At 36.6% G+C, this 14,598-nt stretch overlaps 1 protein-coding gene across 8 annotated transcripts in view; it reads left to right on the forward strand.

Annotated features, from left to right (window-relative positions):
- HFM1 (helicase for meiosis 1) overlaps positions 1–14,598 on the forward strand; it is an 80,544-nt gene that overhangs the window by 51,507 nt on the left and 14,439 nt on the right. For 7 of the 8 annotated variants that reach the window (XM_072968235.1, XM_072968236.1, XM_072968237.1 and 4 more), the window contains 5 exons: positions 403–488; positions 975–1,058; positions 1,181–1,338; positions 2,808–2,911; positions 3,377–3,523. In XM_072968235.1, coding sequence (XP_072824336.1) covers positions 403–488; positions 975–1,058; positions 1,181–1,338; positions 2,808–2,911; positions 3,377–3,523 — 579 coding nt within the window. Of the gene's footprint in view, positions 1–402; positions 489–974; positions 1,059–1,180; positions 1,339–2,807; positions 2,912–3,376; positions 3,524–4,169; positions 4,410–14,598 lie in introns of those variants that run through there. The other variant, XM_072968242.1, reaches the window with a different exon arrangement.

Here is a 14,598-nt window from a genome sequence, read left to right on the forward strand (position 1 = left end):
TCTAAGACGGAAATGCTCACAGAGCCATAGATTCATGAAGCAATATTCCCATCCCCGAATTATGCTGCCTTTTTTTAAACGTGAGTATAACCATAGATATTTCCTGGTACTTGCTTTATGGATAACATACGGTAAAACTAAGGGTTGAGACATCATGTGGACCAAAGAATTCCTCTTTCTTTTATAAAGCACATGCATGTTTATTTGAGTTTGAAAAAATAAATATGAGCAATCAATGTCACAGCCCAGTTAATCCCACTGAGAACATTTTTTAAAAACTTTAAAAATAAGTCATTAGTTTGGCTCTTTAATTTTTTTTTACTAATGTATTGTTAAATATTTAAATATAGTTTAGTTTAAAATGGATTGTTTAAAAACTGCTGTTTGATTAATTTTCCACAGGTATAACATTATCAAATGCTATGGTAAACGCAGGTTTGACTTCCTTTAAAAGAATAGAAGAAACAGATGCAAGGCAACTTGAATTGGTATTTAATATTTACTTACTCCTAATGTTACCTGAATTCTGTATAAATTCTAATGCCTGACTTTTATATTTTTATTTCCACTAAAAAATAATTTTCCCTCTCAGTCATATTTTAATTTAAAGTTTTGGGTAACAAACATATTAAAACTATTGTCCCTAAAAATGTTTAAGGTTTTTTAAAAAATTATTTTATTTTGGCGGGGAGGTAGTTGGGTTTTTATGTTACCTACTCATTTTTTTAATGGAGGTACTGGGGATTGAACCCAGGACCTTGTGTTGCTAGGCACACACTTCACCACTGAGCTATACTTTCCCCCGCTAAAAGAGGTTTTTTAATTTATTTTATTTTATTTTAATGAAGTTAACTGTGGATTGAACCCAAGACCTCATGCATGCTAAACATGTCCTCTACCACTGAGCTATACCCCTCCCCTAGAAGAGTTTTTAGTGTTGTAATAAGAACATAATGATATAAATATGTTTTTAGATTTTAAATAGACATCCCCCTTTTGGAACTCAGATAAAAGAAACAGTGATGTATCTACCAAAATACAAACTTGAAGTGGAACAGGTAAATATTTTCTGTTTTTCTAATTTTGATTTTCGGGAATAAAGCTACCCATAGCTGACTTGGAGCTGAGTATGAGTAGTAAGGCTATTTTTAACACTTTTTATGCCTATCCTTTCTTAAAGATTGCAAGATACAGTGATACCACGGCAGAAGTATTAGTGACTGTTACATTAATAAACTTTGAACAGCTACGAACTAAAAGAACAGCACCAGATTCTCACTACGTTACCTTAATCATAGGTGATGCAGATAATCAGCTGGTTTTTAAGCACAAAATTATGTAAGTGTGAAATTTCTACTTGGTATTATTTCTAAGCATATACTATAGAAGAAAAATTCCACTTAGAAAAAGGATAATAAAATCATGAGGGGATCAATTAAATTACATTCTCCTGATTCTGTGATGGGGTGGTTTTTCTATTTGTCTATTAAAAAAGGTATTAACATTGGGTCTGTTGTTTTAGATTATTGTATTTAGTACGCAGATGAACACAGTGTAAAGTCTATCACCATCATTTGAAACAAGTGAATAGATGACCTTTGGGAGCAGCTGTAATCCACTGTTGCCAAACTTGCCTATTTTGTTGCTTTTCTCCTATCATTCGTGACCTACTACTCTTTAAGGATAATCTTCCTCCTACTCAACTCAAAGTATATCTTCTATTTCCAAATTAAAATCTAACAAGTTATTATAGCCATTGTAGGATCCAGGCAACCAGATCCAATATATAAAGGAGGTACCTTGCCTTATACCTAGCTCTCTAGCATGTCATTCTACAGTTTTTACTTAAGTCTTTTTTCTAATACTATTACATATTTTCTCCCAGGATGTCATAAGCAAATTCTAAAAATAGCAGTTGAATTTTCAGCTAGATCACTTAGTAGTTTCCAGGGACTGAATTATATCACCTTTGTGTGAGGCAAGTGCTCTCATTATGTGCATTTTATAGAGGAGGAAATTGAGACCAAGAGAGTTTAATCAGCTTGTCCAAGGTCACACAGGCAGTTTATAGTAAAGAAGAGATCTGAACCCAAGCATTCTGACTCCAGAGCCCATGCTCCTAATCGCAGTACTGTCCCTGCACGGTCAGGAGTGGCGGCGGCTCTGAAACAGGAATCTGCTCAGTGTTGCCAGCGCGCTGGAGGGTGCCTTCCTAGAACATCGCAGGCAAGGTTCCCAGAGGGCAGCCCTTTCACTCTAACTACTCTCCTGCAACAGCCATGATGCGTTTACAGAGAATGGATCATTATACAAACCTTTATTCCCTGTGACAACTGAATCTAATGACGGCCTTGACAATAGGAGGCTAAAGTACGTCCAGTCACAAAATCTGTTGCTGGTGATGTGATGTCATTAGATACAGACTATTTCAAGTCAATCAGAAAAATACTGTTGAAGCTCTCACAAATCCACGTGACTTACATATAGCCGTTTCAAAGTGGTGGTGGTTGAAGGGCAAGCTCACAGGTTATTGACACAACTGTATATTCATATGGGCCTGAAATGATTTAATGCAGCTTAGAATCAGCTGTTGGGTCAACATGTCGTTAAGAAAATTATGGTCATGGTAGCTTCACTGACTCTCCATTTCCCTCTCAGAATTAGGGAAAGTAGTTTTCAGTAACTGACTTCAATTTACCACCAGATAGGACCTATTTTTGGATCAATCAGCCCTTGAAGATTAATTTATTATTTCATTTCATTTCATGTTCAGATCACTAGTTAAATGATGCATTACTCTTTTTCAGGGATTCTGTTTTGCTAAAAACTGGCAGTTGGGCTAAAAAGATTGATGTGAAGAGAGCTCTTAAATCTGAAGATCTTAGCATAAATCTAATTAGTTCTGAATATGGTAAGTTTATTGAAGTAGTGAAGACACGAATGTAAAAATATGATAGCATTTAAAAATTATTTCCTTTATGTTAAACAGAAAAATAATATGAATGATATTGTGTAAAATAGTTTATTTAAGTAAAATGAATTTTAAAGGAAGTTTCATGTATTTGGATATGTAAGAGATAGCACAGACTAGGATAACAAAATCAAAATTGTAACTATTCATGTATAGATATTTTGCTTTTTAAGATAAATTTCAATTATTGTAGGAACATTGACTTTTATTTTTATGATGACAGATATATAAATTTTCATGTTATAATTCTGAACTTTTTAAAAAACATTTTTATTTCCTGGACTTGCTAGACCTTCTAGTTCAAAAAGATATAAAATATAAGAGATATAAAAACAAATAAATGGTCCCCTGTATGGATTTACATGATTTAAATAAGCATTTGTATGCTTTTTCTTCTTTTCCCAGTTGGACTTGATATTCAGCAGAAATTTACAGTCTTTTACTTAGGACCCAAGAGGTTTGGAAATCAAATAATTATGCGGAAAAAATCAGAAACAGAGATTTCCCATTCTAAACGTTCAGATAGAACTACTATAGCAGAACCCAGTAAAGGTAAATAGCTCTATTTATTCCTGTTTTGCATTAAAGCAAAGATAGGGCTGGGAGGAGTATCTGTGGTTTAACTCAGATTGTAGGTATTCTGGAATTAGATATTTAGGCTTTCTAATAATTGCACTGATAATTTATAGGAGGAATTCTTTCGTAAGTTAATATTTGTCAGATTGGGGTGATATTTGGAGCACAAATTATTTCCCCCTTTTCATACCCACTCTGTTCTTACGGCCATGTGAGGGGGAGAGCAAATGAGGTACAAGAATTAACGGATTTGATGAGGCAAGGCAGGTGACAAACTTAATTTTTCTTTTATTATGGGACATTCAAATAAAGACAAAAGTAGAAAAAGTATATGATGAATCCTCATGTACTCATCACCCGCCTTAAGCAGTGGGGTTATCAACTCAGGACTAATAGAGTTTCATCTATGCCTCTGTTCAGATTTTTCCTTCTATTTTTCTGCAGAAAAATAGATGTCTTATTATTTCCTCTATAAATGTTTCAGTATATATTTGTAAATGGTAAGGGTTTAAAAAAAATAACTGCATTACTCTTTTACATAAAAAGCTAATAGTAACTAATAATTATCCAATATTGAGTTAATGTTCTAATTGCTCATTAAATTATCTCATAACTGTTGTAGGTGTATCATCTTGATACTATCCAGTTGTGCCACACTGGTTCCCGAGTCCTTCCAGTGTGTCCCTAGGAGTTTTCATTGCTTCCTCGCTGTGTGGGGTGATAGGATGTTCCAGGCTTACCTTTTATAGTTCTAGCCCCAGACCTGGAATAAGCCTTTTCTCCAAAGATCCTTGGTTTCTTTTAATGATAATTTCTTAAGATCACAGTCTGTGCGCTAGAGGAGCTCATTACCATAGAGTGATTATCTCTGGGATTTTTCCGTGCATGGAATTAGGAAATATGTGACTTCTATTTTGTTTTTAAAGATAAAATACATAATTGATTCATACTTAAATGTCAAAATCCATTTCAGGGCTATAGTATTTATCCTTAAACTCTTAAGATCTGTATCTCCTTTCTGTCATGCTGAGAAATTTGGTTCTCAATGACTCCAAAAGTGATAGAATGTCACCAATTTTCTTTATCCTCCATTGTACACACAACAGATAGTCTCAGAATAACAATACCAAACTACTCTTAATATGATTATTAAAAATAGTTTGACTCGTTTTGCAAATATGTTCTTTCTTATACTATGTCTCACTAGGCATGTATAATCAAATCACTGTGTTTCAAAGTCACTTGGAATAGATCTGTATGTGGCAATGCCACCAACTGGATACACATTTACTATTTATTTTATTTTATTTTTTATTTTATTTTATTTTACGTTAGAATCGTTTTTAGAATTAATGTTGAATGATAGTAATGTAAAATATTTACATTTTCCCTAGTCAAATCTACAAAACAAATGCTAAATGTTGTTAATACTTGAGGCATAGGCAGTCAGCCATCCAGCTCTTCTTCATTCATTTGGTTCTGTTTTCACTGCTTTGGCCCAGGAGGGGGAGCATCACAGGTAATGAGGAACGTGAGAGCAACAGCTCCTACCAAAGTAATCTGAACAGTTGTGTTTTCTGAATAGTATTAGTAGCTATGATACATAGTAACTGCAGTGAGTGGTGGCGAGAAGAGCACATACAGAAATGCTCCGTGAGCCCAGGGACACTCATCCTCCTCCTCTTTAAAGAATACAGAAGAGCTTCCATTTCTGGGTAAGATGCAGTAATTTGTGCCTGGCCAGTGCTCCAATAGCAGCAACTATACAAGCCTACATAAGTTACAAAAATTACAGTTTTTAACATCAGACTTACTCAAACTTTTCCAGAAGAAAAGAAAGAATATTTTCTAATGTTTTAATCTTTTTGAACAAGGCCAGTATGAACTTGATTTCAAAACTTGCCAAGGACATTAAAAGAAAAGGAAAATATTCACCAATCTTCTCATGAATATAGATCCAAAAGTTTTTAACAAGATATTGGAAAGCTGAATCCAGCCATATATTTAAAAAGCATAATACAGCACAACTAAGTATGGCTCATTCCATGTATGCAAGATAGCCTGAGCACTAAAAAAAAAAAATGGATCAATATAATTCACTACATTAACAGGGCAAAAAAAGAAAAACACGTGATCTTTTTGATAGATGTCAAAAAAAGTTTAACAAAAATTCAGTGCTCATTTTTGATTTAAAAATGTCTAGCAAATGTCATACAAAATAGTGAACTGTTTTTTAAACTTTCTTATCTAAATAGGGAATGATATAAGAATGTTCTCTGTTACTACTTCTGTTTAACATTGTGTTACAAGTCCTGGTCAGTACAGTTATGTAGAAAGAGAAATAAAAGGGATAGGATTGGGAAGAAGGAAATAAACTGTGATTACTTGAAAACAACATGGTTATGTGCCTAGAAAATATGAAAGACTCTATAGACACACTATTAGAATTAAAACATAAATTTAGAAACATCCCTGGGTACAGAGTCAATAGAAAAATTGTGCAGTACATCAAAAAAGAATAAAATACTTAAGAACAAATTTAGCAAAATAAGTGCAAAATGTGAACACTGGAAACTACAAAACACCATTGAAAGACATTAAATAAGACCTAAATAAATGAAAAGATATTCCATGTTCATGGGTTAGAAGTCTTAATATCATTCAAAGGGCAACATTTTCCAAATTAATCCACAGATTCAATGCAATCTCTGTCAAAATTCTAGATTTTTGCAGAAATTCACAAGATGATTCTAAAATTCATATGGCAATATGAGACCCAAAATAGCCAAATCAACTTTGAAAAAAAAAAAGAACAAAGGTGGAGACTTACAATTTCTGATTTCAAAACTTACTAGAAAGCTACAGTAATCAAGGCAGTATAGTACTGATATAATAAAAGACATGTAGATCAGTAGAGTACAACTGAAGGTGCAGAAGTAAATCCATACATCCGTAATCATTTGATTTTGGACAGAGATGCCCAAACAATTCAGAGAGGAAAGAACAGTGTTTCAGCAAATAGGACTGGACATCTGGATACCCAGTTGAATTAGTCTGAACCTTTGCTTCATTCCATATGCAAAAATTTACTCAAAATGTATCAGTGACCTAAAGCTAAGAGTTAAAACTATAAAAATATAAGAAGAACACATGGGTGTATATTTCTATGACCTTGAATTATGCAGTAGTTTCTTAGATATGATACCTGAAGCTCAAGCAACCAAAGAAAAAAATAGATGAATTGGACTTTATCAAGATTAAAAACTTTTGTGCTTCAAATGACACTATCAAGAAAGTGAAAGGCAATCCACAGAATGAGAAAATATTTACAAATCATATATCTGATAAAGGACTAGTACCTAGTGTATGTAAAGAAATCTTACAACTCAGCAAGAAAAAGACAACCCAATTAAAACTGGTCAAAATGTTTAAATAGACATTTTTCCAAAGAACAGCTACAAATGGCCAATATACGGCATGAAAAGATGTCCACCATCGTTAATCAATACAGAAATTCAAATCAAAACCACAGTGTGACCCCACTTCCCAACTACTAGTATGGCTTTAATAAAAAAGATGGACAATAACAAGTGTTGATGAGAATACGGAGAAATTGAAACATTCATATTGTGCTAGTGGGGATGTGAAATTGTGCAGCTGCTTTGGAAAACATTTGTTAGTTCCTCAAGAAGTTGAACATAGGATTACCATGTGACCCAAGAATTCCTCCTTTAGGTATATATCCAAAAGAACTGAAAAATATTCTTAGAAAAACTGGTACATGAATGTTCATAGCAGCACTATTCATAATAGCCAAAAAATAGAAACAACCCAAGTGTCCATCAACTGACCAACAGATAAGTAAAGTATTGTATTCCTTTCAATGGAATATTATTCAGCCAAGAAGAAGAATAAACTAAGGATACATGTTACAACATGGATAAACCTTGAAAACATTATGCTAATGAGAGAAGCCAGTCATAAAAAGCCAGATGTTATGATTCCATTTATATGAAGTGTCTAGAATAGGCATATTTATGATAATAAGAAGTAGATAAGTGATTGCCAGGGGAAGAGGGTAGGAAGAAATGAAGAGTGACTATTAAATGAGTATGTAATTTCTTTTTGTGGTGATGAAAGTGTCTGGAATTAGATAGTTATGATGGTCGTACAACTTTGGAAATATACTAAAAATCCACTGAATTATATACTTTAAAAAGTTCTGTGTTATGATATGAATTTTATTTCAGTTAAAAAAATCTAAACATCAGTTGTATTACTACATACCAGCAATAAAAAGATAGAAATCATGATTCGAAAAATACTATTTACAATAGCATCAAAAATCTCAAACATCTAGTAATACAGTAGGAAAGATATTAAAAGACCACACTACAGGAAAACTAAAATCTCATGGTATATATGTTTGGATATTAAAAGGAAGAAGGGTTTCTGCCTAGTTTTCAATATCCTCTTTTTCTTAGAACTGACTGCCGCATCACAGAAGTAGGTTATGTTTGTATAATTTACACTACGTTCTCCTCGGACTTCCATTCTGGCTGCTGTTTTTCCAACAGCAGAATTATCAGGAACCAGATTGACCTTTCATTCAGTCCAAAGTACAATTTCCCAGAAGAAAGGAAATATCTCAGTTTAAGAAAAACAATTTAGAATTAGGACTACACTAAGCAAATATAAACTCAGAGCTGTCAGGTGGACTTCCTTTACTATGTAGAGAAATAATTAAAGCTAGCGGGACCATGGAAGAGAAGACCAAAGCAGAGGCACAGAGAGAAGCGAAGGTGAGAACGCCAGAGCTGAAGTCCTCGTGGCTTTCCAGTTCTTAGATTCAGCCCCTCCAGACGCCCAGCTGCCTTGCTGCTTTTGGCTTCTGTGAGGTATCTGTGGTCATGCTGATACGTTTCCACCACCCACCACATGTGTTATTTTGTTTAAAATAGCTTGAATTGTTTCTGCTGCTTTCAACTGTATTGAAAATTGGATTGTTTATATACTTCCTTCTAGCCCTTTATAAGGGCAGAAGTTCCCTACATTTTCATCATAGCCCTGTGGAAAACAGATAAAAGATGCTTCCTACCAGACAGATGTTTTATTACCCACACCTGCTTCACATACATACATGCACAACTATCCCAAATCTTGTGAAAACCCCAATTGTATAATTCAGTTCTTATATGCAAATCTATTATCCTCAAATAAAGATATATAATAATACTTTTATACATTTCATACATACTCTATCTGCATATTCTCTCTCAGTAACTGACACAATGACGGGATCATGGATTTACCCTGCTGACGTTGTGTAAACAACCCAAATTTCAGTTTTTCTAATCTCTTGTCAGGCCATGTTATTAAATGATACGCACTGATATTTAGTTCAGAGAACATAGTTGCTAAATGATTATTTCCAAATGGGCTTGCAGATTCAACAGATAGTTTACTATTTCATATTTTCAAACTGTAGGACCATATTTTAAATGCACCTTAGACTGTGTAATATAATTAAATATTTTATAGCTGCCTACAACTCTTTGAAAACATTTTTTAGCTATACTATCTCACAGTTGTAGTCCAAGAGAGAAATTTTTTTGTAAAATTTAAGGAAAAATATTTTTGCTATTTTTAAATTAAGCAATGTTAAAAATACACATTTTTAGTTGTAAAAAATTTTTAAACTTTTATTTTTAGGCATTTAAACCTGTTATCCTTAAAGTGCATTCTAAATAAGAAATATGGGCTTTGTTTAATTTGAAGAAAATTGATTTGACTTTAATAAGTTCATTTGCATTTGCTATGCCATTCTGGGTATGAAAAGTTAATGTACTTGAAGAAAGCAAGGATAAAACCAGTGCCCAAGCACTTTGGAAGTGTGCACATTTAAACAGCAGTCAGAAAGGGGTCTGCTTTTCTTTATACTCTTTGGTGTACACATGCATTAAATTGTAAAATCGAGGACTCCAATTCATCACTGTTATCCTTTTTTTTGATAAATAACAAAGTGATAGTATAATATCTGGCCAACAATTAAAAGGAGATTTGTTCTCTCATTTAAAAAGTAAAATCATAAAGTGCATAAATAGGATTAGCATAAACCAGGAACTGCAAAATCAAAGTAATAGCCTTTTAAAAACATTAACTCCAGCTGCTTATGCACAGATCAGATTATTTGAATTTGTAATTAGGATGTGAAGCTAAGTGTGTCAGGGATGCCTGCTATTTTTAACATTTTTCTGGATTTTTAAAGCAACGGAGCCTTACCCTACTAGTCATTATTAACCCCATTAAAGTAATCTTAAATATTTTCTTTAAATACATTTCTAGTTGACATTAATGAATTTCATTGACTCTGAATATTTGGAACTGGAGCTTTAAAAACTTATGTATGATGTGCAAAACTAAGAAAATGTATGCATTTCAGGTTATGATAGTGATGAGGTGTAGGATCTATTAACTTTGTACCTAAGGGTACAGCTTAGGTCAGTTTTCTCTGAGAACCTTATTTTTCCAATTATCAATCTCTGTAAGCTTGTGTCTGTGAATAAGACAAATTCAGAGAATCCTCAGGATGTAGGGAGTGGAGTGGGGGTGGGGAAACACTTACATTTTTCAAGTACCATTTCTAGCAGAAATGCAGTAAAAAAAAAAAAAAGCTTTTGTCCCTTAAGTAATATCCATATGCTAGCACTCTGAAAACAAACTGTGTATTCAGTTCTCATTCCTAACAAGACTTTCCAACTCTGCTTTGAAATGTTGGGGTGTCCCCAGAATCTCTGTAAGTAGACTTCCAGGCCCTAGTTTGTTTTTCCTCTCTGGGAACAAATGTGTGTAGTCACTGTGCACCATCTTGTGGTACTATTTAGAAGTTCATCTATTAGAAGTCCTGGGATAAGGAACAGTTACCCTTTATCTCTTACTGCAAAACAGCCACCTGCAAGGCATTTCCTCCTGTTCTCCCATCCCACAAACAGTAGATTCCTTCCCTAAATAAATTAAACGCATTATAAGGGGGAGACCTAAGGCAGCTAGTGAGGCAGGTGGTTGAGAGCTCAGGCTCTGGATTTAGACAACCTGAATCAGAATCTCACATTTGCTGTTATTATCTGCTTAGTCTTGAACGTGTTACTACTAAACCGCTCTATGAATTTTCTCATCTGTGAAATGGAGATATAATAGGGCTGCCATATAGGCAGACAACCAAAGATGAAGAGACATTTAAGGAAAATACGGAACGTGAATGAAAGCCCAGAATAAGGAAACAGAAAGTGGATGAAGGAGCAGGAGGATACTTCAGAAATATAATAAAACGTAATATAAACTAATCAGTAACCTCAGAGAAATTAAATACTGAATTGCAACCATAAAACAGAATAGGATGTCATGAAGGAAAAAGAACAATTGGAGAACAAGAGTGAGCACAGGGAAGTGAAAATGGTGACTCAGGAAGAAACAAACAAACAAAAACAACAGCAAAAAACCTAGTATCTTAGCTGGAGGGCAGAAGATAATGTCAGCACAACCTGAATGAAAGCAAAAAGACAAGGAGACAGAAAACATGAAAGATAAGCGGGAGATCCGGGGTCCAGTACCCGACTGCGAGTTCCAGGAAGACGGAAGGCATAATCTGAGGAGATTCTCTAGATGAAGTGAGGCATAAATCCACATGTCAGAAAGGCTCTCTCAGTGCTGGTTAGGGTGAAGGAAAGAAGCTCTACAAAGAAGGCAACACTTCAGAGCAACACGGACGAGAGAAAATCACAAATGTGTCCAGGGAACAAAGATCACAGTATTTTTAGTTTTTTTATCAGCAACACCAGATGCTACAAGACAATGAACTTAAAAATCCAGGGGAAAAATGATTTCCAACCCTGTGTTCTATACACAGCCAAACAATTAAGTGTGAAAGTAAAACAAAGACATCTTAGTACATTTAAGGAGTCGGAAGTTTTGATTCTCACACATTATTTAATCAGGCAGTTGTCTGAGGGTGAGCACAATCAAACAAAGCAGTTAGCCAAGAAAGAGAAAGTCAGAATCCAGCGATAGTGGATTCAGCCCAGGAGCTTAAGGAAAGGAAGCTCCAGGATGACACCTGCAGGATCGGCCTAGATTTGCGCTGGGAGGAGGCTGGAGGGCTCAGGGCAGGCGGGGTCTGTACGGGGGAGGTGACTGGGGCAGGTGTTTTCATGTGGTTGTCCTCACCTTGGAAATGTTGAATGAGCTAAAGAAACTTAAGGTAGATGTTGCTAGACTAGAAGGAAGACAGTAAGACTTCATGGAAAATACGCTGCTCAAGAAAGGAAAGCACTTGACTCTGCATTAAAAATATTTTTACCTTCTATAGCTCTCTCAAGTGAGTCCATTCTCTTTGATCTGCTAATACTACCGATCGAGACTGTTGCGGTGATTTTCTTTTATGTACTCTGTCCTCTCTCAAATCCATTCTCTATACTACACTCCGTAGATTGATTTTTTTTCAAAATGCTCTGTTATGTCCCTTCTTTGGTTAAAACATTTCAGTGGCTCCCCATAGCTCTTAGAGTAAAAGATCCAAGTCATTAAAACCCGCTGTAAGTTTCCACACCATCACATGGTCGTTCAGTCCCTAAGTAGCAGTGGGCTGCCGACTGTTGTGTAGTCTTGCCTCACCTCCATAGAATTGGCAGGTAAGGACACAAGAGACCCAACTGTATTTAGACAGTTTATTACTTCACACGCACAGCAAAACGAGACCAGTATGGCATCAGCTGCCTGCATCCATCATCCCACAGGCTAACACTGGAATGGAGGGGCCAGGTGACACGAATGGTGGGTTGCCTTGTATTTGAGGAGTCTACTCGAGGCTGCAGCTAAGCGGCTTTATAGCCTACGGCTGTACCTGAAAAAGGCACGGGGCAGCGTCCTGCGCCTTACTGGAACCAGGAGACAGATGAGAGACTGCCTCGCGGCAGCCTTCTGCCAGATAGGGAGCCTCCAACCAGCTAAAGAGGCAGATGAGGAACGGCCTCTAACAGTTCCTCACAAGACTGCCTCTCTTGACATGTCCCGGGGAAGATCAGGGGGTGTTCTGTAAATAACTGAGCCTTTCCTACGTGGAGACGTGCAGTTGCTGGGGTGCCACGGTGGGGCCGTTTCCCTGCAGACACAGGCTGACCTTTCCACCGCTGTGGTCGCGTCTCGTGCGCCGTCTCTCGCTTGCTGAGCACCAGCCAACAAGTAAGACCTTTTAATTTCTCCATGTGCCATGCTCCACTTGTCGTGGAGCTTTTTCATGTGCCATCCCTCCTGCCTGAAACATTCTTTCTCCCACCCCTTTGCCTTGTTAACTCCTCTCTTTTCAGTCCTCAATCCAGTGGTAACTTCCTCAGGGACAGCCTCAGCCTTCCGAGCCATTCCTGCCCCGGACAGCCCCCTGTTACGCAGCGCTGCGCCCCTGGCCTTCGTAGCACACAGAGCAATTTTATACTTGCTAGTATAATCTTAGAGTAATGTGACAGTAGAAGTAATACATACACTAGCATATTAGTTTATTAATTTAAAAATGCTGCCACGTACCTAATTTCATTTTATCTTTTAACCTCTGTGAGGTAAACAAAACAGGCATTATTTTCCATCTGTTTTCTGCAGACAACATCCCATATTAGAACTCATGTTTTCTTGCTCTAGTTTATGGTGCCCTGTACTTCACCACCGTGTTTTCATGTAAATACGTTAAATGTAAGGCAATACACAGTGAGAGGGATGAAGAAAATGCCACAAGGGCTCAGAGGAGAGAGAAGTCACTTCCAGTTGAGGTGATCAGGATAGATCTCCACGACAGAGGTGCCGCTGGAGTTGCCCTTGAAAGTTGATAGGCTTGTAATAGAGGGAGGTCTTCTAAGACCAGAGGTAATATCAAAGGTACCATCACAAAAAGGCTTGGGACTGTTTGAATAATGGCAAGTGAATGTGTTTGGTTGGATGTAGGGTTAATGTGTTTTGATGGATATGGGTGCTAGAAGGAAAGCTAGAATTACATTTAATTACGTTTAAATACCTTAAATATGGGGTTGATTGTGCTGGCAGCAGGAAGTAGCTAATGTTTCTGAGTGGGCAAATGCTCTGATCAGAGTTGAATTTTAGGAGGGTTACTTAAGCAACAGCGTATGGGTAAATTACAGCATGGTAGGACTGGATTCAGGGAAACCAGGTAAGAGATGAGATCATGAACTGGGACAGAGCTTCTCAGCCAGCACCATGGCACACCTTGTAAAGCGTGGGGCATACCTGTATAGAGGGAAGTCGGTATTTTTTAACTTGCTGCAGCAAAGGAGAGCGCAGCATCTGCAGAACTGTGGGTCGTCTTGGCACTGGGAGGAGCTTATTATAGGAGTTCAGCTTGTGCCCGGTGATTCTTAGAAGGGTGTAGGGAAAGCAGAGGTCAGTTCTGTATTGGGTGCTCTCAGCAGTGGGACACTAGGTATTTTGGTGTGTTTTATCTTGGAGATGGGAAGATTGACGAAATAGTAGTCATTTGTGTTACCAGAAGAGGGAGATGTTTAGTTAGTTTCGTGGTTCTTCACTGCCCTTGCCTCTGCTTTCAGAAATAATTACACAGTAGTCTTATTTCTGTTTTCTGCTACAATCATAGACCGGCCTTAACTGAATGTAGTTTATGTTCTGCCGAAATTGTTTATGTTCATTTGGGAACACTGTGGTTCAGCTGTCAGCTTCCAGCTGCCAGGGACATTTTATTACTCTATCAGTACCCAGTACGTTGGTCTGCTCACCCCTTGAGGCATCTAACCAGTTGCGTCATATGGCGAGCAGCCTTATTCATTTACCCCAGGGTGCTATACATATATTATCATTAAAATGTGCCATGCCTTGAAAAAGGTTGCCTGAGTAGCACGCTGAAAATGAAGAGTAAAGGACCAAGAAAGGTAATAAAGGTTTTCAGAGCTCTTCACAGTCTCCCAACATTTCTAGCTCTCTTAAAAATCTGTGCTCCAGCAAAAATAAACTGATTTCTGTTTCTGTAGCCTGTGGTT

Source organism: Vicugna pacos, chromosome 9, assembly GCF_048564905.1.
Source record: "Vicugna pacos chromosome 9, VicPac4, whole genome shotgun sequence".
Classification (NCBI taxonomy): domain Eukaryota; kingdom Metazoa; phylum Chordata; class Mammalia; order Artiodactyla; family Camelidae; genus Vicugna; species Vicugna pacos.